The 25,508-nt window shown below is 36.3% G+C and overlaps 1 protein-coding gene across 1 annotated transcript in view; it reads left to right on the top strand.

The window, feature by feature from the left end:
- The first annotated feature begins 4,289 nt into the window (after window positions 1–4,289).
- The window catches only part of LOC145671727 (uncharacterized), a 51,961-nt gene continuing 30,742 nt past the window's right edge, over window positions 4,290–25,508 (top strand). The window contains exons 1-3 of the mRNA XM_081740931.1: window positions 4,290–4,323; window positions 13,254–14,022; window positions 18,891–18,946. Of these exons, the coding sequence (XP_081597057.1) occupies window positions 4,312–4,323; window positions 13,254–14,022; window positions 18,891–18,946 (837 nt within the window). The 5' untranslated portion in view covers window positions 4,290–4,311. The remainder of the gene's footprint in view (window positions 4,324–13,253; window positions 14,023–18,890; window positions 18,947–25,508) is intronic.

Below are 25,508 nucleotides of genomic sequence, written 5' to 3'. Positions count from 1 at the left end.
TTTATATTCATATTCACATTAATATTCATATCATCTTCATATCATCATTCTTTTCATTTGCCACGACGCTATATTCTACAAACACCCTGTTTCCTCTATCTACGCCCAGCCTATATACACATTTCATCATAATACTTTAACATCTATAATCACTGCAAACATTTCCCATTCCGATCACCGCACGACAACCTCACTCGAACTCAAGACTTTTCACCACACACACAATACTATGTAATACCTGGTAGCTTTATTAAGAACGAAGAAAAAAAATCCTACGTATGTTCACTGAAAATAGAATTATCCGCGATAATATTTAATGTTTATGAAATTCTGCAGCAACAATGAAATTATTCTGCAGCCACGAAGAAAAATGAACATTTAATATAATTTCAAAGCGAAGAACTAGCATCATATCGCCCGACTTCTGTTAAAAAATTACGTATTGTTTATTTACTTACATATTTCAATTTCTAGACGAAGCAGAATGTTGTAATTCTCGGAAAATATTAATTTTAGGTCACTTGACCTAACTGTACATACATATGGGCTGTGAATTATACCTTCTAGATTTTATTTCGAAAAGAAAGGTCAATTCCATGAAAACTAAATCACTAAGCACGTCGACATGAGAATGACGGTTAGTACTGACTTTCGACACTAGAGGCTAGCGATGATATAATCAACCCTTGAACAACCGAATGTGACCTTGTACACGGAATTATTGTACTATATTACGTTCACTCTTAAATATTGTGTATGAGTTCACTTAATGACGGAATAATAAAAATTTTATTGCATAGTAAATACTACGCTGTCCATGTTTCATAATTTCACACACTCTTACATCACTTAACTACAATTGCTAATGATACTACATTATAAACACATACATGCCACATCCATACTACAGACTACATTAATACATGTTATACTAATAAATATACACAGAAAACATTCATATTTTACTATGTTAAATCGGCTCTATGAAAGGTAACGAAAGGAAAGAAATGAACAGGGCCAACTGGCCCTTATATTTATTAAATCACATTCTTTACTCGACCTGTTTAATCAATGCCCTGAGGGGACATATCGAAGTATTAGCTAACAATAGGACCCCTGCCCTGAAGGGGCAGAAACCCGGAAACAAACTACATGTTCAACTCATCCCGCTGGAAGCCGTACTCCCAATTTGGGAGTCAGATAGGAGCCTTCTTGAAACTTTACACGTGCATTATGATCACTATCCTAACTACAAAGAAATTAAATACCGCCATGTTACTAATGAGTAAATCCAAAAAGAAATCACATCCACTATATACACGAACACAAACGGTAGTGGGGCAGGTCTTACGTAACTAGGAAAGGGATAATTTTAAGGATAAAGTATTTTACGGGGAAAACACCACTTTCCGAAACTATTTGTGGATTCCTAAGAATAACTCGCGAGCTGATGCACTTCACAAACCTGTCCACTATTAACTATATCTGCTCAACATGGCGTTACCGAGTTGACTTCCTATTTTAGCTCCTCAGTCCGGTTTTTTACTATGAAACTGAATAAATAATGGCTCTGTAGCTTCCTGCTTACGCCCCTTTAATTATCCAACTGAAATTACCTCGTTAATACAGCTTTTCCAGCAAATTTCTACCTTTTATATGATGGAAGATCCAAATCTGGCTGTTGTCAGCAAGACTTCCCGGCATGGAATGGAATAATTGCGCCCTAATATCATAGCGTGGGTTTATCATCCAATCAAAACAAAGCATTTTTGGCGGTGGGGCTTTAAAACGAATAAAATTTGGTAAAATCTGGATCAAACTAGATTTTAGAAGGACCTAGGTATCTAAAAGAGAGGTGAAGGGTGGTCCTGAAAATTCTGTCGAATTTTAGATTGGTTATTTGATCTGGAAAGTTCCGTCCAATAGTGGATCTATATTTTCGGATAGCACTGACACCGTAAGAATTGTAATAATCCATTTACATATACATATGCAAGACTTATAACTAATTTAAAATATAAATAAAGATATTGATTCCCAAAACTATAATCCGTAATGAATTTTTTTTTTTACAGTTTTCCATGTTAATTTGAAATAGAATAACAAATAAAATTACGAATTATATGAACAGCCACAAATTTTTTTTTGTTAAACGTCAGATACAGTCGGTGCAAAAAATTTCGGGCACCCTCCTATTAAAAACATAATCTCATTAGACTGTAATGGCACATTAGAAGCCCGTCACTAAGATGAGGATTGAGAATTAGATTTCTGGGGTTTTGGCATCTATGGCCATGTTAGCCCGACACTAGGATTAGGATTAGGAATTAGACTTCTGGAGTTTCGGCATCTATGGCCATGTTAGCCCGTCACACATATGAAGAATGACGTCCCTCAGCGATCATACTGTCTGGGGAATGGAGAAGAAGAAAGGAATGGAAAGGAAGCAAGCGGCCTGGGATTATTATGTTAGGTAAGATCCTGGCATTTACCTGGTGTGAATGAGGAAAACTCAGGGAAAACTTCACTCAGAAGAGCTTACCTGACAAAGCAGTTGCACCTTTTCAACCAAGTGTCCCCACTGAGCCACAATACAACTAATTCTCTCCATTTATCTTTATTTACATTTTGAAACCTTCCAGTCGTTTTTAATCGATTGTACGTAATGTTCACGTTTCTACCTAATAGAGTGCAATACTCCACACAAAATATTTTATGAGTCTTTTGTTTACTCTTTATTCAAAGACTCACAAAATAAAGTTTTCTTCCTCCTGACTGCTTCTTTAGCCATTTTTAATTGTGTTTTTATTTCACATTCTTAGAGGCCGCGTTCATGGTAGAACGTTCATGTCTACCGCGTTGAATCCTGTGGTGTACAAACACCAGGGGCGGATTCAGGGCCGACTTGTAGAGGGGGCGGTGGGTTGTCATAGAGCTAGTTTTAACAGCTTCAAACTCTGGGATGGGTTTTATTTACATATATAAAATAAGAAATTTTCCTCTTACGGGAAGAGGGCAATTGCCCCGATGGTCCTCCCTGGATCCGCCACTGACAAACACCGTGTGCGTGGGTTATGTTCGAGTTCCTTATTGATTCCTCCCACATGCTTCATTTCACCATTAGGCTAAAATCAATCTCATCATGACCGTTTTCGTTAGCCTCGCTGCATTACTTGAAACGTTAAACTTAAAAAAAAAAAAATTAAAAAAAAATAGGAAAACAAAAAATGGATCAAAAGCTTGCGATGGTCGTGTTAACCGGCCGTGTTATGTAAGCCAATAATTAGTTTTCGGATCAGGAGCCACAAAATTTTTGAACGGCCTCTAAGTCGAGTTTTCGTATTTTCCACGGAATAAGGACATCATACTGAGTTAACTGGTAGTTTGGGTTCTGCTACACTATATGTAGTTCTTCAGATATAAGGTGTACAAAAAAAATTTTTGATTGAAATATGTTGGATCTTTTGATCTAAAAATCACATTTCTAATTCATGTTCTAATATGTAATATCACCCAGAGGCTGAAAAATAGTCACCTGTTTTACTGTACTTTCTCCCCGATGTGTACAGTCACGAAAGAAAGTATTCTTCAGTTGACAAAATTTCTTTTCCTAATAACTCAACAAAAAATAACCTATAAGAGTATCGATTTTGGCAAGTTATCAAATTATAACTATTCTAAGAATAGCAGCAAGAAGATCCAAATTAATTCATTTGTTCCCGAGTTACTGACAAAAGAAAATTTTGTCAATTTTTTTAAATACTTTCGTTCCCGTGTGTACGTCATATATTGCCTGGATGTTAAGAGGGCACATAGCACATTATACTCCAAAACGAACAACAAACAAATCGAGTAAATTGGATTTAAAACCTGCACTTCAAAAGAAAAATAAATAAAAAGCAACAGGTCATCTGTGTATATATGTACACTTCTGACGTAAAATGAACAAAAATTATTTTTAAGTTTTTATGGCGTAAAGTAATCATCATATTATATATATTAATAAATAAATACACAAGAAGGAGAGAAAATGAAAACATGATGTTAAGGGTGTAACTGAGTACTCTTTTAATCATCAGCCGTGTCGGTTGTTCAAATAAATCAACATCTTGTGATTTCTTAAGTTAAAATGGAAAGAAATTTTAAAAAAAAGAAATATAAGTGTATCAAGAACTCCTTCATTAGAGAAAGGCTAGGAAATGAGTCAAAAAGTTTGTGAAGAAGGGAAAGTATTGTGGAAGTATAAAAGCAACTTCTACCATCACTCAGAGCATCAAATCGCCTTCGACTCTTCCTACACCAGGAACAGCCATGAAAGCTCTTGTAAGTAGGATGATTCTTGTGTTTCAAAAATGACTCTTTTTTTTATTCTTTCCTTGTGTTCTTAAGCAAATGCTGTGTTAGAAGAGGATAAAATATTCCTAGAATTTTAATTAGTTCAAGGGTTACCCACTGTTGTATTACAACAAGGTTATTGAACCTGGGGATCGAGAGCGAGTTTTATCGGGATAGCGAAGATAAACGGAAGAGATAAATATAATTGGAATCTAATGCCGGAAAATATTTTTAAATATTATTTTGGAATTCGTTCTGATATGCATATTTTTATTTTTATACACACTGTTAAGAGTCTTCGTCCCGGCGAAATTAAAATACCGCTAATTTTTCAGTAATTATGTGATATCTTCAAATAGATAAAAGATAATCGAAATGTGAAACAAGAGTGATCTAGACAATATTATTTTGCATGAGGAACCGTTATCACGACTCACTTATCTGCTTTCGATTTCGAGCCATTTTGAAAATCGGCATTTATTTTCGCGTTTCTATACAGCTGAAAACGGAAAGCCACTGGGTGACTTGTGATAACGGTACTTTACGCAAAATAATATTGTCTAGGGCGCTCTTGTTACATATTTCAATTATCTTTTATCTATTTGAAGATATCAGATAATTACTGTAAAATTAGCGGTATTTTAATTTCGCCGGGAAGAAGACTCTTAAGGACAACAACAAAAAAATCGGTCTACTACCCATTTTCAACAGGTGCAGAGTTGTTTAAAAATCAATATTAATAAACGAGGAACAACATGAAACTGATGAGAACTGCATATTGAAATACCACAAATGTAACAGAAACTGCATATTGAAATACAATTAAAATTGAAAGCTAATGAGATACCTTGAGCATGATATATTTCACTAATGCGGCAATCTCCGGTTCTATCTTCGTGACGCACATTATCAAGCCATTTAAAATACTCAATAACCTTTTCAACATCTGTTCAATTTTTTTGAAAACAAAAATTAGAAATTACTTCATTTCTTTTTTTATCATGTGACCTAAAATTAAGGGAGTTGTGAAGTTTTAAAATTTTCAAACTGCCTCCATTTTCGAGCAGTATGAGGGATCGGTTTCGATATTTATAATATAAATAAACTGACCGAAGTGAATGCATTAAAAGCATATACTTTGGTTTTACTGCATTCGCTTTTAGGAAAATTACTGTATCCACTATATACAAGAAATGTATTCTACTATTATAGAAGTAGATGGATATCGTGAGATCTTCCCAATAGACATATTTAAAAAATCTTACATAAGCTTATTACAAACGAAAAAAATATAAAGGGGTCACTATCAAGAGAATATGATAAAATGCGGGACGTGGTAGGAATTAGGTTGAGAACCACTGTATTAGAACGTTTTCCTCAGGATCAGTGGTGAATATTGAGGGAAGTGACATCGATTTTAAAAAAAAATGAAGTTTTATCGCTTTAAATTAGGAAAGAAAATTTATCTAATGTATTAATTCTTTTATATGAACCAGTGGCGGATCTAGAAGATAAAACTTCATCTTCCGGGGGGGGGGGGGGAGTAGCCAGAACCCAGACTATAATAGGTATAGCGTTAGTTTATGATAAATTTTCAAACATATATAAATAATAGCTTAAATTATTTTGGTCACTTGAGAAACTGGGGGGCCTAGGGCCCTGGCCCCAGGCTGATGCGCCACTGATATGAACATTAAGTAAGCTTTCTTCCCTTAATTTAGAGCGTTAGAAGGTCAATTTTCAACAATGTAGCGTTCCTCAACAGCCATCACTGCTCAAGGTCAATTTAAAACGTGTAATGGATTACAATGTGATCTAATGTGTAGTCGAGTGGTTATAATCTTCTGGCGTTTGGTGTATGTTTCGATTTTTATTCGATTTTGATTCTAGCGTTTCTTTCAGCAGTGAAACTATATGAGACGTTGACCTACAGCTTAACGTGGGCTCCGAAACACATTGGCCCCCATCCGGGAATTAAGCTCGGGTCTCCAACGCCAAAGGCAATATGCTAACCGCTTAACGAAGAAGAAGTTCTATATTGTCCCGTGTTCAACCTTGTGCATACAGAGGAGTAAGTCAAAGGTTTCTATGCTGACTCATAATTATGAGGTGATTACGAAGCTAATTGAATTATTAAGTTGTGAACTCCTTTCTAGAAAGCCCGAAATGATAACAAGAAGCAAATATACTCACCACATTCCACTCAATTAAACATATGAATTTTGCTTTTCAACAAAATGAAGTGGAATTTACAATTGAATATTTTACGAATGTTTTAAGCTGGAAGAGACGCCATAATGAACATAAGTGGGTGGTTATGAACGCATTTGTGGAATGAAAATGTTGAAGAAAACTGGAGAACAACGAGAAAACCCTACGTAACCAATATTATCCTATACAAGCTCAAATACTATGGGATTGAATCCGAGACTCCTTATAACAAAGATGAGCGCAGTACTACACCGCCATCATGCCCCTTTTTGGCCTTTTCTGTAATGTTTTACTGCTGCCAATAGCCTAAGCTGAATTTCATCTAAAGAAGAGGGTTGGATCAAGTACTTAAGCAAGCTTTAAAACTTAAACTAATGACTAGAGACGCTGATAACTAGATTTTTCAAAAGCAACCATCCTAACCACAGTTAGCAAATTCAAATAATTTTTAGTTTCTGCAAAATGTGAAACAGGATCCAAGTTCATATCCATTCACGACACATGTGATTTTTGTATTCATATCTCAATATTGTATAACCATATATATATATAGTCTATCTCTCTTATGAAAGATTGGTTGAAAAATGAAGAAAACGGCCACAGCGCAGCCCCTGAAAGTTATTACACAGACTTTGTTTAATGATGGATTGGAACAAAAAGAAGGGGACACGGTGCAGGCCCGTATCTACGGGAGACTAGGGAGAGCACAACCCTAAAGTTTTACTAGCCCCCTAAAATTTTCACGGTAAGCTTGCAAATGAACTATAAACTGGTGAGGAACTATAATATGGTTGGATCGGGCCCTGCCTAAATTCTGCCGGGCCCTCCTACATTTTTGGGCTGGCTACGGGCCTGGCATGGTGGCTCAGTGGTAGTGTGCTTACCTCTGGTGCGTGGGGTCTGTAGTTCAATCCCTGCAGAGGTAAGTTCGTGGTGTACAATCTTGTGTCCGTGTACTTTTCTCTGCGTACTCCCGTTTCCTCCCACTTTCTCATTCCACCAATTATTCTATCTTCAATCACCTGCTTTAATCATCGTCTCACTTAGCCTAAAGGACATTAACCGTGGGACGTTAAGCTGAAAGATTTTATGTCAAACAAAAAGGACAAAGGAACGAATTAGCTTATTCTTGGATAATTACTGCTGTACATTAAGTGTATTTGCCGGTTCCATTCATCTCGAAAATAAGTTTGGAAAACATTTTAAAAATAATTTAAGAAAACTTTCGAAACTAAATATGAGCATTAAGAGTCTTCATCCCGGCGAAATTAAAATAGTGCTAATTTTACAGTAATTATGTGATATCTTCAAATAGATAAAAGATAATCGAACTGTGGAACAAGAGCGCCCCAGACAATATTATTTTACATAAGAACCCGTTATCACGACTCACTTATCTGCTTTCGATTTCGAGCCATTTTGAAAATCGGCATTTATTTTCGCGTTTCTATACAGCTGAAAACGGAAAGCCACTAGGTGATTTGTGATAACGGTATCTCATGCAAAATAATATTGTCTAGGGCGTTCTTGTTCCATATTTCAATTATCTTTTATCTATTTCAAGATATCACATAATTACTCTAAAATTAGCGGTATTTTTAATTTCGCCGGGATGAAGACTTAATTAGGCAAGATGAGTGCAACACTGAATTTTCCCTCTTTCCCAGAACTGTATTTAACTTAATTTCATTGTTAACGTAGGTTTACAAAATGATAACAATTTAAAAGACGTACTAAATATTCAAGTACTGTATGTATGTGTAATTGAGTAAGAGGAACAATTAACCTCAGTAATATGATTTCGAGTATAATTTTTCACTGTGACGCATGGTCACAAAGTGGATCTCGAGTTCTGTCCTAGTAATACTCTTGGATCGAACATTAATTTCAAAAAAGGACAGAGAAAAATCAAGCCCTGTTACACAATAAAAACGATCTCGAACTAGAAGTTTCAATTTTATCCTGTAAACATCAGACGCTGAAATACGCTACCATCTAACGCTAAGATAAATAACTTCTACTACCTTTCAGTAGTATAAACTGGGATACGGATAGCTACGTTAAAGTTACTAATTAACCCATTAGTGCATGTTCACTTCTTTTAATAACGAATTTATATACCAAGTTTCATGTTTCTAACAAAAGACTTGTGAGATACTCTCACCCTTCTCCAGGCCGGTAGCCAGCCCAAAAATGTGGGGGAGGGGCGTTGGAGTTATGGGAGGCCCGATCCAAACTTGTTGTAGTTCATTTGCAAGCCTAACCGTGAAAATTTAAGGGGGCAGGAAAAATTTAGGGGTGCCCGGCTCCCTAGACCTCCATTGGATACGGGCCCGCCCTCTTCTCCTCCGAGGATATGCATTTTAATGAACCGTCTCCCTTAGCCTAAAAGGTATAAACATGAGACGTTCAATTAATGGATTTTATTTCATTTTCATTTCATTTTAATGAAAAAGTAACGTTATGACAGGTAGTACTACGTTCAAAAGTTAGTTTCAAATGTTTCAGCCATTTTCTGTGATGCGATCATGAACAAAATCATTTTCCTTTTTATTTATAGAGATAAAATGTTAAATAAATCAAGTTGGAAGGATAAGTTTTTTTTTTCTGTTTGACGTCCTGTGATTATACGGACCTAAGGGAGATTAAGGCAAGTGAAATATTTGGTAGAATGACAATATTGGAGGAAACGGGAGTACCCCGAGAAAACCTACAGACACTATATTGTCCACAAACTTACTTGGCCGGGATCGAATCAGAGACCCTACGTGCAAGAGATAAGCTCTCCACCAATAAGTCACCGTGTCCCATAAATGGAAAGGAGTTCGTAAGTTGTGAACAAAGTAAATAGAAATTATATGAACAATGCGAACTCCTTCTGCACTCGAGAATGAAATGCCACATGAAGAAGATTGAAACACACAATTAATGAAGATGTCTGAATCATCTTCGAGATACTCCCAAACTGGCTACTATGTCATTGCTTATGTAACTTTAATGTGCTCTGGTTGTGAAGGCTCCTTTGATTTCTACTCATACACAATATTGAATTTATGGAGTCACCATGATTTTATAATGAGGCTAATTGTATTCAAGTTAAGCAAACTTTGAATATAGTTTCACGACTTTTTCACAATCTTTATACAAAGAAGAATAATTGCTTCAGTAGTTTTGAAAAGGTCATGAGTCAGAAGAGTAAAGTTATGAGAACACTGAAGAAAACTGTTTAATTTTTGAAAATTCTGATAGATAAGAAATGATCGATCTGTGTTTGAGAAAGTAGTTTTTTTTTGTTTTTTTTTTTTTTTTGACGTTGTACGAAATGAACAACTTTTTGTGAGCAATTGGTGTTACAAAATAAATAAATAAATAAATAAAAAGTTTGACTAAAGCCAAAACGTCATTTTGTGATTCGTGATCTTTTCAAAATTACTGGCTCAGTTCAAAATTTATCGTATCTTGTAAGAAATTATCAGCTATCAAAGTAGTAATGTGACGTACCAGCTCTTCAGCTGGATCTAACTCCTACATCCAAGCACTGTTATAGAAGTTGATCATTTTTAAACTGATTGTGGAAATCGGTGCTGCCATTCACAATACTGGTGCTCAGGCCCGCAACAAGCCACAGAGGTTTTGGGGGGGCATGAACATGTTAGGTGGGGGGGGGGGCAAGTCATTAAAAAATTATCTTACAAATAGATAAATTGTATTTTTGTATTAATAATAGCATTTTGTGTTCAGATCTGGAGGGGACACGAAAAGTATAGGGGAACAGCCCCCTAGCCCCCTCTAGTTGCGGGCCTGCTGGTGCTGTGATGAAAAACTAATTTACGTTAAAATGTTAAGTGCACAAGTAATTTAATAACTAACGTAAAAGAACGTAAATGGTTATAAGAGTGTGCGAAAGTTTAGAAAAAGCACTAATAGGAACTGTTGATTCTTACCTTCCACGGGCCCGGGGTGGCTCACTGGTAGAGCTTCACCTCTGGTGCGTGCGGTTCTTGGTTCGATCCCAGCTCGCGCCAAATTGACTTTATGGTGGAGAAACACCGTGTACGTAGGTTTTAGCGGGGTTCTGTTATGTCCTTCCACTTTCTTTATTCCACCATTTCATTCATTTCTCATCATCTCCGATTCCTTTAGCCTACCAAGTATGATCGTGGGACATAAAACTTAAAGATTTCATTTCATTTCATTTTTTCAGACGTTGCGTTCCTTAATGGGATACCGTTTAAATCTTCTTAAACATACATTGTGCTATCGTCCTGCCATTCTCATCATGAAAAACTTAAGAAGGGTGTACACTAGGCTCAGTTCCATTCGCATGATTATCATATAGCATGAAAGTTTGAGATTTACAAAAAAAAAAAAAAAAAAAAAGTTTTTTCTCGATTCTCTCGATAACTACGCATGAGGATTTAGACTCCGCGCATGGTATGTAGTTCAGCTTAATGAAATCCGTTGATTTGCATATCTATCATATTTTCACTTTTATCTCGTTAAGTGATAATAATATTGTCAAATTGAAATAATTAAGAATGGCATTTTTCGAAACTTCTGTTTTTCGATTTTCGGAAATGTTATTTTCGATTTTTAATTTTTCGAAAGAAATCGTTTTTCAAAAAGATTTAGTTTTTCAAAAAACTTTCGTTGATCGTTTTTCAATTTTTTCATTTCTTGTTCTACAGAAAAGTTTTCGTTTTTCATCTCTCGAAAAATTTTTCCTTTTCGAACAATTCATATTTCGTAGAGGATTTTTGTTTATTTTATTTTATTTTATTTTATTTTATTTATTTATTTATTTATTTATTTATTTTTTTGAAAAAGTGGCCATCCCTAGAATTAATATCTCTTTACAAGAAAGAGAACGTACCTTTTACGTGGAGTTTCTAAATTGTACTGTAATTTCTAGTAGTTTGATTAATAAAACGTATAACTCTACATCTCTTGGGGCCGCGGTGGCTCAGTGGTAGAGAGTTCACCTCTTCTGCGTGGGGTCCCTGGTTCGATCCCAGGTTTCCTCAAATGGACTGTGTGGTGCGCAAATACCGTGTGCGTGAGGTTTTTCTCGGATTCTTCCGTTTCCTCCCACTTTATTCATTCCACCCTTGCAGTCATTTCTCATCATCACCGTCTCCTTTAGTCTAGCCGCCATCACCGTGTGACCTTAAGCTGAAAGATTTCCTTTCATTCTTTCTACCTCCGTCGCCAGGAGTCAAATTTTAAGCCTACTCAAATAACGCATGAAATGTTTGATTTTTCTACAACCTATAGCACTGCTTTTTGATATGGTTTTAAGTGAAGTAGTGTGTGTAACTACTGTGAGGAATTATTGGACTACATTTCTTTCATTGATGCCACGTTAAAGGCTGGGGTAAGAATGAGGGGAAACGTGGGGGGACGGCTTTACCGCACTTCCGAAAATATCTATGGCGTCCCTCACTTCCTAAAAAATTACAATGGATAAAGGAGGAATGGGAAACGGTATGACGTCATCATTCCCCCTACCTTTTCAGATCCACTTTTACCCCTAGTTAAAGGACATTCAATGCTGTTCGGATATAAATTCTAAAATCTCAAGGATTCCGCTTCATGTATTCATGTTCCTCAACTACTACTTATTGTAGTAAATAAGATGAGGAAGAACCTCGAACCTGAAGCCAATTGTACTATTGTAAACTATGCTCTTCTGCATGAGAAAGTTAAAAGAATATTAACATTATCAGAAAGAAACTAAAGAATGTATTCATTTCGATTTGTTTCTAAATGTTCGTAGTTTGCTTTATAGAAGCCTACAAAATAGAGTAGATTCAGCTATACTCCCCTCCCCGTCCCGTTGGTAATTGATTGGATCATTTTTATCTGACTGAAGAATGTCAAGAAACACAGTGTCCAGACCAACGTGTTATAGTGTTTCTGCAGTGCTGTAGTTTGTGCTCTATCATATTTTCTCAACAGCTTTAGGAATAATTATTAAATGAAAAATTGTAATTTTATTTAACTAATAAATCCTCTTAAAATTGCTACGTAAAATAATAATTTTATGGGTTCAACAAGTACCCCTTGGAATGCTGCTACTTTATATAGAAAATACCTTGTTACACATCAAGTCGATGACGACGTTATCAGTAGCTACTAATACGTGATTCCCAGATTTCCCTCAGATAATCATTGTTAAAGGGCCTCTGAAATCTGGTCTACTAGATCATTTTCAGAGTTTTCATTTAATAGCTAGATGATATTCAGTTTATGCAAGAATATTTTAATAAAATGTCACACGCCACACTTTCAGGAATCCATGACACATAGCTTTGTTGCCTACAGTGTTATCTAGAAAGGTCTACAAATTACTGCTTCTGGGATCTTCTTCCAAGAAGAAAGGAACCAAGATAAGCCACGAAATATCCACAAGTTATAAGCAAACATCATGGCTGAAGAAATGAATACCGATGTAGGCATTTTCAAGGTTATATCTGAAAACATAGTACAAAGAGCACAAAGGGTCTATACGAAAATAGGAAGATACTTTCACCCCATAAGTGGATCTGTAATGGAAGTCATTTCCATCAGTAATATTCTCTTATTCAAAAAAAATTTCCTATTTAAATATTGGGTCATTATTAAAATATCATGTATGTTTAGAACAAAAAATGAGTATCGATAACCAAACCCTTCACTTAAATAGGTTTTCTTTTTTCTATTTTCAGAAGTTCTTAGCTCTTTTGGCTTTGGTAGCCACCGCCAGTGCCAAAGAGGAAGAACCAAAGAAAGAAGAAGATAAACAACCTGAGAAGAGAGGACTCTCTGGACTAGGTTTCGGTGGAGGAGGATTTGGAGGTGGACATGGAGGATTCGGAGGTGGCCATGATGGAGGACTAGGAGGTGGATTTGGAGGTGGCCACGGAGGATTTGGAGGTGGCAGTGGAGGCGGATTTGGAGGTGGCCACGGAGGATTTGGAGGTGGCCACGGAGGTGGATTTGGAGGTGGTTTCGGAGGAGGTTCTCTTGGAGGAGGCGGCGGCGGAGGTGGTGGTGGAGTCATCACTATCACCAAAAACGTTCCTTATCCAGTTCCTCAGCCTGTCCCTTATGCAGTAGAGAAAAAGGTTCCCTACCCAGTTCCACAAGCCGTGCCAGTTCCAGTTGAAGTTAAGAGACCAGTACACATTCCTAAACCATATCCAGTTCCTGTAGAGAAAACAGTTCCTATCCCAGTAGATAAACCAGTTCCTTACCCAGTAGTAAAACCTGTCGCTGTTCCTATTACGAAAAAGGTTCCTGTTCACATTCCAAAACCATATCCAGTTCCAGTGACTAAGAATGTGCCTGTTCCCATTCCAGTACCTCACCCTGTTGTTGTTCCACAGCCCGTTTTGATCCCAGGCGGTCACGGAGGTTCTTCTGGCGGAGGTGGAGATTTGGGAGGTGGTCATGGAGGACTTGGCGGAGGATTCGGAGGAGGACATGACATCGGAGGTGGATACAAACATGAGTGAAACAGGTAATCTAATAATTGATAGGACTTAATAGTTTTATTTGAAAAGTGTATCAAGTATCAATCTGATATAGAATACTGGATTTTGCTTGAAGTCATTCAACCAAAATCTGCCCTCTGCCATCTCGCGTATTAATTTGTTCCTAAGTACAGGATAGTTGAACATTTGGAAGGATAGATACTTGTTTGGTCTCGTCCTCACCTTAATACCGCATTAATTACTTGACAAAAGAATTGCCTAAAAACAGTATTGCCAAAATATAATGCAGTGACTACACAAAATAGTGACTTTGTGTTACAGTTGTGATCGGGAACAAAGACAGTTTATCCTATAGAGGCGCTTAACAATTATGATATGAGGTGGAATGCTGACGTAATCATGTAGTGTCGCTTATAGGTCGGAGTTTTAACAGTCTGTTGATATTATATGTCGTTGTTGTAATTGATATTACAATTTTATTAACGCTTTTTTGTGACACTACCCCTAGCATCATAGAAAGTAGAATCAACATTGGGAAACGGTAGTTCAGTGAAATGCCAACGTTAACACTGCGTTGTACAGAGGTTGGTTCAATTATATTGAATCTAATTTGAATGTGCCTCATACTTATTAAATGAGGTATTTTTACGACCGGTTGTGTTTGATCTGCAGGTCACCTCTACTGAGTTGCAGCTGGATCGTGGGTGTTGCATTTCATTCCTCTTTACAATCTTTACACAAGCTGGAGACGGTGCGGACTCGACGATGGGATAGTCTCTGCTTGAAGAGTCCGAAAGCACAAAAGTCCACTGGAATTTTGACAAGGGTATCAGAGAAGAGAATTGCTGCAATTTCAGTTTCCTGTAGCATATGACGATAGAATTCAGTGATTTTTTCGCCTTGTGTTTCGATGCCTTGTCTTGGTGCAGTTCAACCTGGTTCAAGTCTAGTCCGTATAATGCTGGAAATTCATGCTGACAGTGGCGTATTTAGGGGGTGGCTTCCGGGCTTAAGCCCCCCCCGAAATCTTACTTAGCATAGTAAAGTAAATGAAGTATCTTGCAGAATTTTCACATTTCCAGGCAAAGCCCCCCCCCCGAAATTTAGCAAAGCCCCTCCCAAAACAAAATCGTAAATACGCCACTGCATGCTGGTATATTTCAGTCAGGACACGAGACTGGTAATACGCAGAACTGATTTTGACTTTTGACTTCACCTTTCGAATTCGATTTCCAGTGGGGGCACTCGGCCGAAAATTTGTAAAAACGCTTTCTCAGGCTATCCACACTGAATGATGTTTTCCTTGGTTTTCCTCATTCACACCAGGCAAATGCCGGCTGGTACTTAACTTATACGTCCCAGACCGCTTTCTTCCTTCCCTTTCCTCAGATAGTGTGCTCGCCGCGGGATGTCATCCCTCAAAACGTGAAGGGCTAAATGGCCTTAGATGCCGAAAACCCAGAAATCTAAATCCTAATCCACCTTTCGAAGACGCAGTTTGCCCCTAAACGAGAAACTAGCCTCAATCATGATCCTATTAACTGAAAAAAAATATATTTAATTGTAAATTTCATTCCTACTTTTACATTCAAGTTTTGTATTACAATTATTCTTTTTAATTAGAATATAACGATATTTTCTTTTAATTAACTTAGAGTTTGGTCAACTTTAGTGTAAAGTGTGATTACATGTAGACGAGTGAATGTAAGTAAAACTATTTAAATTTCTGTACTAGGTACACGGTAGCTAGTAGTAGAACATTCGCTTCTGGTGTTACTAGATTCCTGCTTCTATTTGAGGTGATATGTATTTATGGTGAACAACATTGTAAGCGTATGTTTTCTTGAGAGTTCTATTTCCTTCCACATTCTAAAAACAACTAATTAATCTCGTAATCAATAATTTTTATTAATAATTCTGTCCCCTCCAACCTAAAGGACACAACGCTGGGACATTAAATATTTCAAATCATTTTAAAGTTCTACTATCTGAACCTGCGTTTTCTAAACAGCGTATCATTTACATACACAGCTGGATGCAAGGGGGGCTATAGGGGTTATAGCCCCCCTTGACACTCAAGTATACACTGGATAAAATGGGCTTCAATCCTGCTTTACACTGGATAAAACTGCAAACTATGGTTTAGCCCCTCCCTTGATCATATCCTGGATCCGCCACTGTTTACTTATGAGCATAAATCTCCTTGTCATTCTTCACAACATTTGTACATGTTCCTTTATCGACACAAGTGAAGGACGTCTTAATAAAAATAATCAATATCTCGTACTGTTTGCAACATCTGAGTCTACTTCGGGTTGGAGTTTTTAATTCACATATGGTCAGTGTTTTGTTTCTTCTTGCATGCGGTGTGTAATAAGGAAATATATTGCACACACAATTAATTATAATGTCAGGAATATATGGTGTTCAATGGGCAAAACACTTCAAGTAATAAAGATTCAGTTTAGACTGGAGAATGGTTACCCTTCATTTTTCATTATCATTTGGCCATGAAAGAAACGCCAGAGAGGTATACTAGCCCCGTATGCAAATGCATGGTGTTGCAATGTATAACTCGTAGGATATAATGCTTTACTTTTTAAAATTGCAATATTTTCACTGAATCCTTGAAAAATTTAATATATCTAAAGAAATAACGGCCTTTTTAAAAATATGCAATTAGAACAGAACAATCTGCACAAAATTTGAAATCGACCACTGAAAACGACATCTTTCCAGAGCTTGTGGTTTCCGACATATTATTGGCAAAAAACATGTAAACGCCCACAAATATATAAACTTTTCTTGACCGCAAACATATAAACCTGGCATTTTAATATATATATACTTATACTGTTTCACTAGAAAATGGTATTTTAAACCACGGGCAATTTTTGTAATATGTATTTTGCATCAAACATTACATTCCAAGGTTATACACAAGAAACTTTCGAGCACGCGGCATATCCTCTTTAATTTTTTAAAAAGAAAAATACGTAGGCATAACAATGTATCTTGTTAATTTTTCAGTAACATTTCAGAAAATGTTCATTTTTAAAAAAATCAATTTCTTTATTTCAGGTTGCTTGCCATCCTACTCAAAGCAGAAGATACATTTTCCATGTTAACAACTCTCTTTGATGATGTTGCGCCAGTTGTTATTCTTTATTTGATATTTTCCCAAAAGTTTAGTCATCTAATTTGACTTTTGGTTAAATAAAGTTGTTCCATGTAAATTAAAACAAGGCGTGTATATTTTATTTCCCGTTTACAAGGTGTCATTTGATCCTTTAACAATTACATAATAAAGTTAGTTTTTCAGGGTTATTATAATGAATGGTAAGAAAAAAGAGGATAAAACATTGTTATCATCATCATCTTAACTTGCTTCCTGAGTTCTAGCCGCAGGAAGGCAAATGGAGGCCCGGAATTCCAAACGGCATCTTTCTCCAATGAGGGTTTGTCGTTTGCAGGTTTATACTGTATAATCCTTACAACCAGTGACGTGTTTAGTTGGGCTATCGGGCTTAAATTCTCCCCGAAATAAATTTGTTAGATGTTTGCATTGCACGTACAACAATAATAATTCTTAGCTTCTAAGAATTTCATTGATTTTCCACTTTCTTATGTTCTTTGTTCAGAAATAACATTGTATTTGTCAAATTTAATTCCATGTAAAAACTGCGTTCTTTTTCTTCTTTCTTTCGTCCATTCTACACTTCTGTTTCTTTTTCTTAGTTGTTACTTTCTTTCGTTTCTCCCATCATATTTTCGACCGTTCTTAGTTGTGATTCAAGTCGGCTGTCATCAGTAGCACCAAAACTAAGAGGAGCTGATAAGCGAGACTGCTGTACCACACCAACTTGCACAAATAACAACTTAACAGCACTTTAGTTATGATAGCAAAGGAATATTTACATCGTTTAGATATAAAGTTGACTTAAGAGTCTTCATCCCGGCGAAATTAAAATACCGCTAATTTTACAGTAATTATGTGATATCTTCAAATAGATAAAAGATAATTGAAATATGGAACAAGAGCATCCTAGACAATATTATTTTGTGTGAGGTGCCGTTACCACAAGTCACCTAGCGGCTTTCCGTTTTCAGCTGTTTAGAAACGCGAAAATAAATGCTGATTTTCAAAATGGCTCGAAATCGAAAGCAGATAAGTGAGTCGTGATAACGGTTTCTTATGTAAAATAATATTGTCTAGGGCGCTCTTGTTCCATATTTCAATTATCTTTTATCTATTTTTGCAGTGTATGTTATCTGTTTTTATATATGATATATGATATCACTCAAACGCCCTTCAGGACTTTGCAGGTACACTCTTGTTCTTTCGATGAAATTTTCCATAACTTTTCGGCATACTTGCACCTTCTGAAATTACACGCTGAATCTCGGCCTTGAGCTCTGGAAGTGATCGCGGTTTGTTGGCATACACACGAGATTTCAAATACCCCCGACAAAAAGAAATAACATGGTGTCAAATTACAAGGTGTGGGTGGCCAATTGACGTCACCATTGCGAGAAATCACCCACCTAGGGCAGGGTGAGAAATCCCTGGGGGATGGGAGGGATTTTCCCCCAACCAAAAATTTTACACTTGCGTTTCCCCCACACCAAAATCTGTAAAGGGGACACTTTAATAGGAAAATATAAGTAGGTCTATAATGAAAATTTTCAGTCAAACAATGATTTTAAATGCATGCCTGTTTTAAAAAACGTAGTTTAGTTGTAAAAGGATCAGGTGTTTAACTTTTTCGTCTGTTCGGTTGTTGACGAGATGAAGACCTCTATTCTCTAGCGTACCAATTGCATGCAAAATTGGTAAAATTTCTCAAACATATTGTTTTTCGATTTCAGTGGATGAATCTACAAACAAGTTTGGGGATAAGAAGTTGCTGTTATATGTAACATATGTAAACGAAGAAAATAAACCTCGTTGTTGTTTTTATAAATTAGTACTCTAGAAAACGCCCATGCAAAAACCCTTGAAGAGAAAATTATTCAAGCATTTTCCGAAGATGGCATAGATAAGTTTAATCTTAAAGAAAAACTTGTTGGATTTAGTTCGGATGGGGATGCAGTGTTTACTTTGAGAAACGAAGGTGTTGCTGCTCAAATTAAAAGAAATGTCAACTCGTGCTTAATTAGCGTACACTGCTTGACACATCGAATGAATCTTGTTTCTGAAAGAGTTTTTGGTGTTATGAACGCTGTTCACAACTTTGAATGTTTGTTAGGCGAACTTTACAAGGTGTTCAGTAAGTCATCTACAGCTGGAAAACTTAAAAGTATCGCGACAGTCACAGATGCCGCAGGACTGCTGAAAATCAAAAGATTGTTTCACATACGTTGGATTTCAAATGAGAAGGATGCATTATTGGCAGTCTTTACATATTTTTCTTGTATAATGCAATTCCTAGTTTTGGAGTATGAAAATACTGACCATTTCAACAGAGACAGTTTTAAACTGAGTTTTATTTACCCAATAATAATAATAATAATAATAATAATAATAATAATAATAATAATAATAATAATAATAATAATAATAATAATAATAATAATAATAATAATAATAATAATAACTGTCGGAGAAAAAGAACATTCTATTGCTCGGTTTTCTTCTGGATTGCGTCCATTCTGAATCATAAGAATAAAATATAGGTGAATAAAAGATAGTTCGCATCGTGTAGAACTCTAATATAGCTTTTAAGTCATACGCGTTTATCCCAAGTAGCATCTCTTGTAGTCTCTGAATGGTGAGATTTTGTATGCTATGACAAATAAAAATTAAAAGGTTAATAAAGTCGTGACATTTCTAAGTTGTCTAAGGAAATTTGGAAAAGAAGTTACAACTAGTTCATTCGGACCCAAGAGAAAATGGAATAGGAAATGGGAATGGGAAACTTGAATCATGAGGAACTACATACTTTTTACGGTTTACCAAACATTGTTAGAGTCATCAAATGTAGGAGACTCAGGTGGGCAGGTCATGTAGCCAGAATGGAAGAAAGTAGGAATTCTCTCAAAGTTTGAACTGGAAGTTGAATCGGAAAACGACTATTAGGAAGACCTAGGCGCTGATGGGAGGATAATACTAAGATGGATCTTGCAGAAATAAGAATACAAAGTAGAAACTGGATCCAGTTGGCTAACGATTGAAGTCAGTGGAGACAGAAGTCAATTTTCTTCATGATAATTTTGGCTGTTCTCCTTCAACCAGACTTTTCATTAGCATGTGCCTTGTCTTCGCTATATACTGTATTACTTGGTTCATATATTTCAATCACTGCCTTCCATTTGTATCTAATGGCATGATTTCTCCGTGTTTTGTGATGTATCCAATCATCCTGTCACTTCTTTTGGGATTACTCTTGAGTATATTCTTTTCTTTTCCTACCATTTCTAACTCTATTTCAAATGATACTTTATGCACCCATTTAATTTACAACATTGTTATATAGCATCATATTTTGAAGGGGCTCGTTTTCTGTTTTCCTCTTTTCCTAGAGATCATGCTTCACTTTAATACAACGCCATTTTACATTCATATGCTTTCCTCAGTTTGTTTTCAGCTCTATGTCAATGATTCTTGTTAGAAACATTTGCATTTCTTCCTCACCAAAGTTATTCTTGATTTTACATCTTTTTTGCACGTTGTTGCGTTTAGTCGAAAAATGAAAATATGTAAAATGTTTGTTAATAAAATCTCCGTTTTAAAATAGCAATGGGTTCGTGAGATACTCGTAACGGGCAAGGGTGGATAACTTAACGAAATGTGCAATATTTACAATTTGTTATCTGTTACGGTTACTATTTTGTAACCCATTTCTGCACCTTGTTAATAACGTTATTAGTCAGTGTAACTTTTAAAATGGTACGCTCTGAATTACGTTACAATGAGTAACGTTATTCAATGGAACATTCTGCATTTCGGTAGTGTAGTTACAGTTACCAAGGGATTAGCGTTACTCGAAATACCCACCTATGTCGTACCTGCTTGAGATTGTTAAGATAAAACTGGTTCCACTGAATACCAGCTCTCTCTCGAACCCAAAGTGTTTTGTTCCTTGATTTTAGCGATATGAAACGTATTGAAATTCTGCAGAACATTTTTGTGTAAGTAGACATATTTTTGTTATGATGAGTACCATTTCTATCTTTCTCTTTTCTTTATTGGTTACCTTTTGTACCTGTATTTCATCTTCTTCAATTCTGAGGGTCTTGGAGTTACACTTGAGTAACGTTTAAACATCCTTGGCGACAGGGAGTCTAAGGTTGGCTTTAAAAGAATCTCCATTATACTAGCAAATAAATTCCACGTTTTTCAGTCTGTTTTCTTTTTCCTCATACTTAAGATTCAGTAAACACCTTAGGCCCCTAGGCACATGTCCTTTGAGAATAGCATTACTTTGATTGCACTGTATTTAAAAAGAGGAAAAAGAGAAATGATCAAAGAGTGAAGTTTTAAATATAAGCTTATTGAAAAGATTTTTACTTTTTGTGATGACACTGCCGATAGTTGAGTTGATTTGGAGTTTAACATCCTTTTCGGCAGCGAGGCTTTATGAGACGGGACATATTGATTAACATGGAATCGAAATCACATGTGCTCACGCCGGGAATCGAACCCGGGTCTTCCAGGCCAAAGGCGCTAAGCGCTTAGGCATGAAGGAGCTCACTGCTGGTAGTCACCATATATGTTTATTTTACAACAGTCTTGCACTGACCAATGTGATTGAAGCTCGAGCTCACTTCCCAACAAGGATCGAACCCGGAGCTACATACACCAAAGTTACACATACACTGGCCCCCAGGGAAGCAGGAAGGACATTTCATTTGCTTGCAAGCAATTTAGTTTATAAATCAAATACACATCAGACATCAGTGGCGTAGCGAGAAACTCATCAATTGGGACCAACACACAAGATTTGGGAGAAAGGATCTTCTGAGGGGGTGCACCAATAACTATCAGTACATTTGAATTGAATTGGAATTTTTAAAATGCCTTTAGGCACCTGTGGTGTGAATGAGGAAATGCCCTGGAAATCCTAAGTATCTGTTCTCGGTGAATCCTTTTGTTGCACTTTTAGAAAATTGACTTAAACTGTCGATTTTGCAAAACATCCCTTTGATTTAAGTCCAAATCGAAACATGACAGAAGAAAATTTGGGAAAGTGTTGCTATTTCACTCCTAGCTTCTCACTTTAAGTAGTGTATATTTACAATGAAGGGGGTGCGCGTGCACCTTTGCACACCAATAAATCCGGCCATACGTGTGTGTGTGTGTGTGTGTGTATGGGTTGAAAAATACGGAGTGCCAGGTCACCGTAGCGACTTGAAATATGAATCTGGTGTAGGCTTGTTTTGTTTAGAACAAAATGTTTAAAACAAGTGATTAAAACTTGTTTTAAACAATTGGTTTTGTTTAAATCAAATTTTATATACGTTTTAAACATTTTGTTTTAAACACGCATTTTTAAGACTTGTTTCAAACATATTTCTATTTTATCTTATTTTTGTAAAAAAAAAAAAAAATCTGCCAGAGAAAGAAAATCCTCATGTTGATCCTCACCAGGTACATTCGCGAAGTGTCCCCTCGAGATTCGTGTAAAATTGATTTAAATACAAAGTTCTCTGCTGTCTAATGTGTATTGTACTAAATTTAGCTGCCCATGCCAGTAATTGGCATATTTATGGGCCTTCATATATCCGGAATTCTATCATACACTACCATAACGCTTGGACAGAAAATTTCTTTTAGTTTCTTTAGATATTACTCACTGGACATGAATATGGGCATATGCAAAACAAATTGGATCAAGTACTGCTTCTAAAAAATGTTACCCTCCCCGGCCGCCATCTTAGATCCGCCATATTAGATTTTACTTTCGGTTTTTTCAAATGGAAATAGGTGCAAGTGTTACATCGGACACGTGCAAGTGTTACGTTTACATTCACTGGTGTAATGTATTTTACCGTAGCTTGCACCATTTGGAAGGTATTACATGTTCATTCCCTCCAGGCACTTTGCGAATAGTCATTGCAGATTAATATCAGTTACGCTTACGTTACTAACGGGTTGACCTTGGCGATACCTGTGGTGGAAGTGCGCGAGCTTCCGCTGTGTGTCGCTAGTTGTCGCTGCAGCCAGCTACTTGCTGCTCAGCCAGCGGACGGCGTATTTTCACCTAGTTACTGAAGGAGTAGAGTTCGAAACATGATAATGGGAATTGTGAAATGGAGGTGGTGATATTTAAATTACGAAGACAGGATACCATTGGATTATGGTTGTAAGGAGACTGAAGCAGGAAGAAAAACAGGTTTGGAGACAAAAGAAAAAAGGAAAATAAGAAGGGAAAGAAAATGAATGAAATAGTTTCTGGTATGTATGGTAATTTGTTAAATTAGAATTAAGTTGCTTCCATTTCACTTTCCTTGTTGTCTTGTATGAGAAAAGAAAAGAAAAAAATAAATAAAGGAAAGAAAATTTGAACTGGTCATCTTACGTAACCAGTAAATGCCTTGGTTGGACTATCTGCGAGAAACCTTTTGATGTTTGCTTTTAACTATAAATTTAAATTACAGTAGCTAACCTTGGGCATTCATATTGGGTAGAGAATTCCTACATTATTAAACGTTTCGATATAATTATTTTATTGCGTTTAAAGTGGGGATTTTATATCTAAATATTCGAGTGTTAAACAAATCCTTGAAAAAAAAAAAGTAATGAGTGTTACTTTGCACATTGGATGTTATATTTGATTTACTTCAAAGGAGGACTTTCGTTATTAAATTTCGTACATGTTATTTGTTACTGAATTACACAAAATAAAGTTTATTAGTTGTTACTTGAAATTGGGTTTTGCAGTGATTTGGAACAGATGATAACCTATTCTACCCTTCTATGGTAACTATCGCGCTCACTCGATGTGTGGACGTTAAATGTCAGTACTGGTTGTTTTATTTTTCGGGAATTATTTTGCAGTAAAGGAATTTAATGGTATTTACATTCCTAGTGGGTAAAACAGCTAGAACTGGGGTTTGGCGGATACATGGAATTATATATCTGTATTTCATTACGCAACAACGTATTGTTATTTTACTCCATAAATAGTAGAATCCTTGCACCTCTTACGCCAGGTGATCTTCTATTTTGATTTTCATACATCTCATTTTTGATTTCTTGCGAATTTCTTTTATTTTGCTCTTGTTGATCTTCATGATGAATTTGCAGATAAGCATCTACTTCATTCCAGTTTGATAAACTTCTATTTTTTGTTCATTGTCGATATCTTTCGCAAATTATGCATGTCTATTTTCTATCTATGCAGAATATTAGCTGTAATGCTGTTATGACTAGACATCGGATTTTTATGCACTTAAAATGCATGAAATATGCCCGCAACTATGCTGTTAAATGTGTTAAAAATATGCACTTACACGGGATGTACTTGTACCTGAACCCACAAAGTGGGGGTGTGTATATCTTTCCTGAAAGCTTGGGTCAAGGTAAGATCAAAACCAGTTACCAAAATTGGGGAGGTCTCAAGCATTCCACTTGAGGGCAGCACGTTACTCATTTTTATTAACACCTTTAAGCGTGTTTTAAAGTCCGTTGCAACCCCAAAAAATCTGAAACGGTGGGACAAATATGAAAACAGAAAAACATGTCGTTCATCATTTCAAAAGTGCAACGTATCAAAGTAAAATAAATTGTCCCAGGGTCCTCCACAGGGTCCAACACAATCTTCATTGCAAAGTCTATGGCCACTTGTATGTATCTGAAACGGTGGAATAGGTGTAGAAACAAAAACGCGGGTATGTCATTATTTCAAAAGTATAATGATTCAAAGTAAAAAAGAATGTTGCAGAGTCGCAAACGGGGTCCAACTCAAGATGTTGAAATGGAAAGGGGTTAAAAATGAGTATCGTATGAAAGCTTATGTTACGTGAAAGAAGTGAAAACAAATCTAGACTCTTGATAAAAAAAAAAGTCTATTGCCACTCCTATTAATCCGAAGCGGTGAGACAGGTGCAAAAACAAAACAAAATAAGACAAAAATTGGAATGTATCAAAGGAAATGACTTGTGCCATTTTGAAATGCTTATCGATAGTCGAGACTTATCCAATGTCCAATTCTGTATCATTTAACACGAGCTTTCACATGATGTGCTTATTTACCCCCCTTGGCACTTGAAACTTTTGAGTTGGACCCCGTCTGGGACCCTACGGTTGAAACTGGGATATTTCTTTTTCCTTTGATACATTCTAGTTTTTGTTTTGTTTTTACACCTGTCTCACCGTTTGAGATTAATAGGAGTGGCAATAGACTTTGTCATCAAGAGTCGTTACTTTTTTCCTCTTCTTTCACTTAACATCAGCTTTCATGCGACAGTCAACTTAAACCTCTTTCCCATTTCAAAATTTTGAGTTGGACCTCGTCAGGGTTCCTTGTGAGTAATCCTGGAACT

This window comes from Thermobia domestica, chromosome 15, assembly GCF_964235325.1.
Source record: "Thermobia domestica chromosome 15, izTheDome1.hap1.1, whole genome shotgun sequence".
NCBI lineage: Eukaryota > Metazoa > Arthropoda > Insecta > Zygentoma > Lepismatidae > Thermobia > Thermobia domestica.
This window is presented reverse-complemented; position numbering and strand designations above follow the sequence as displayed.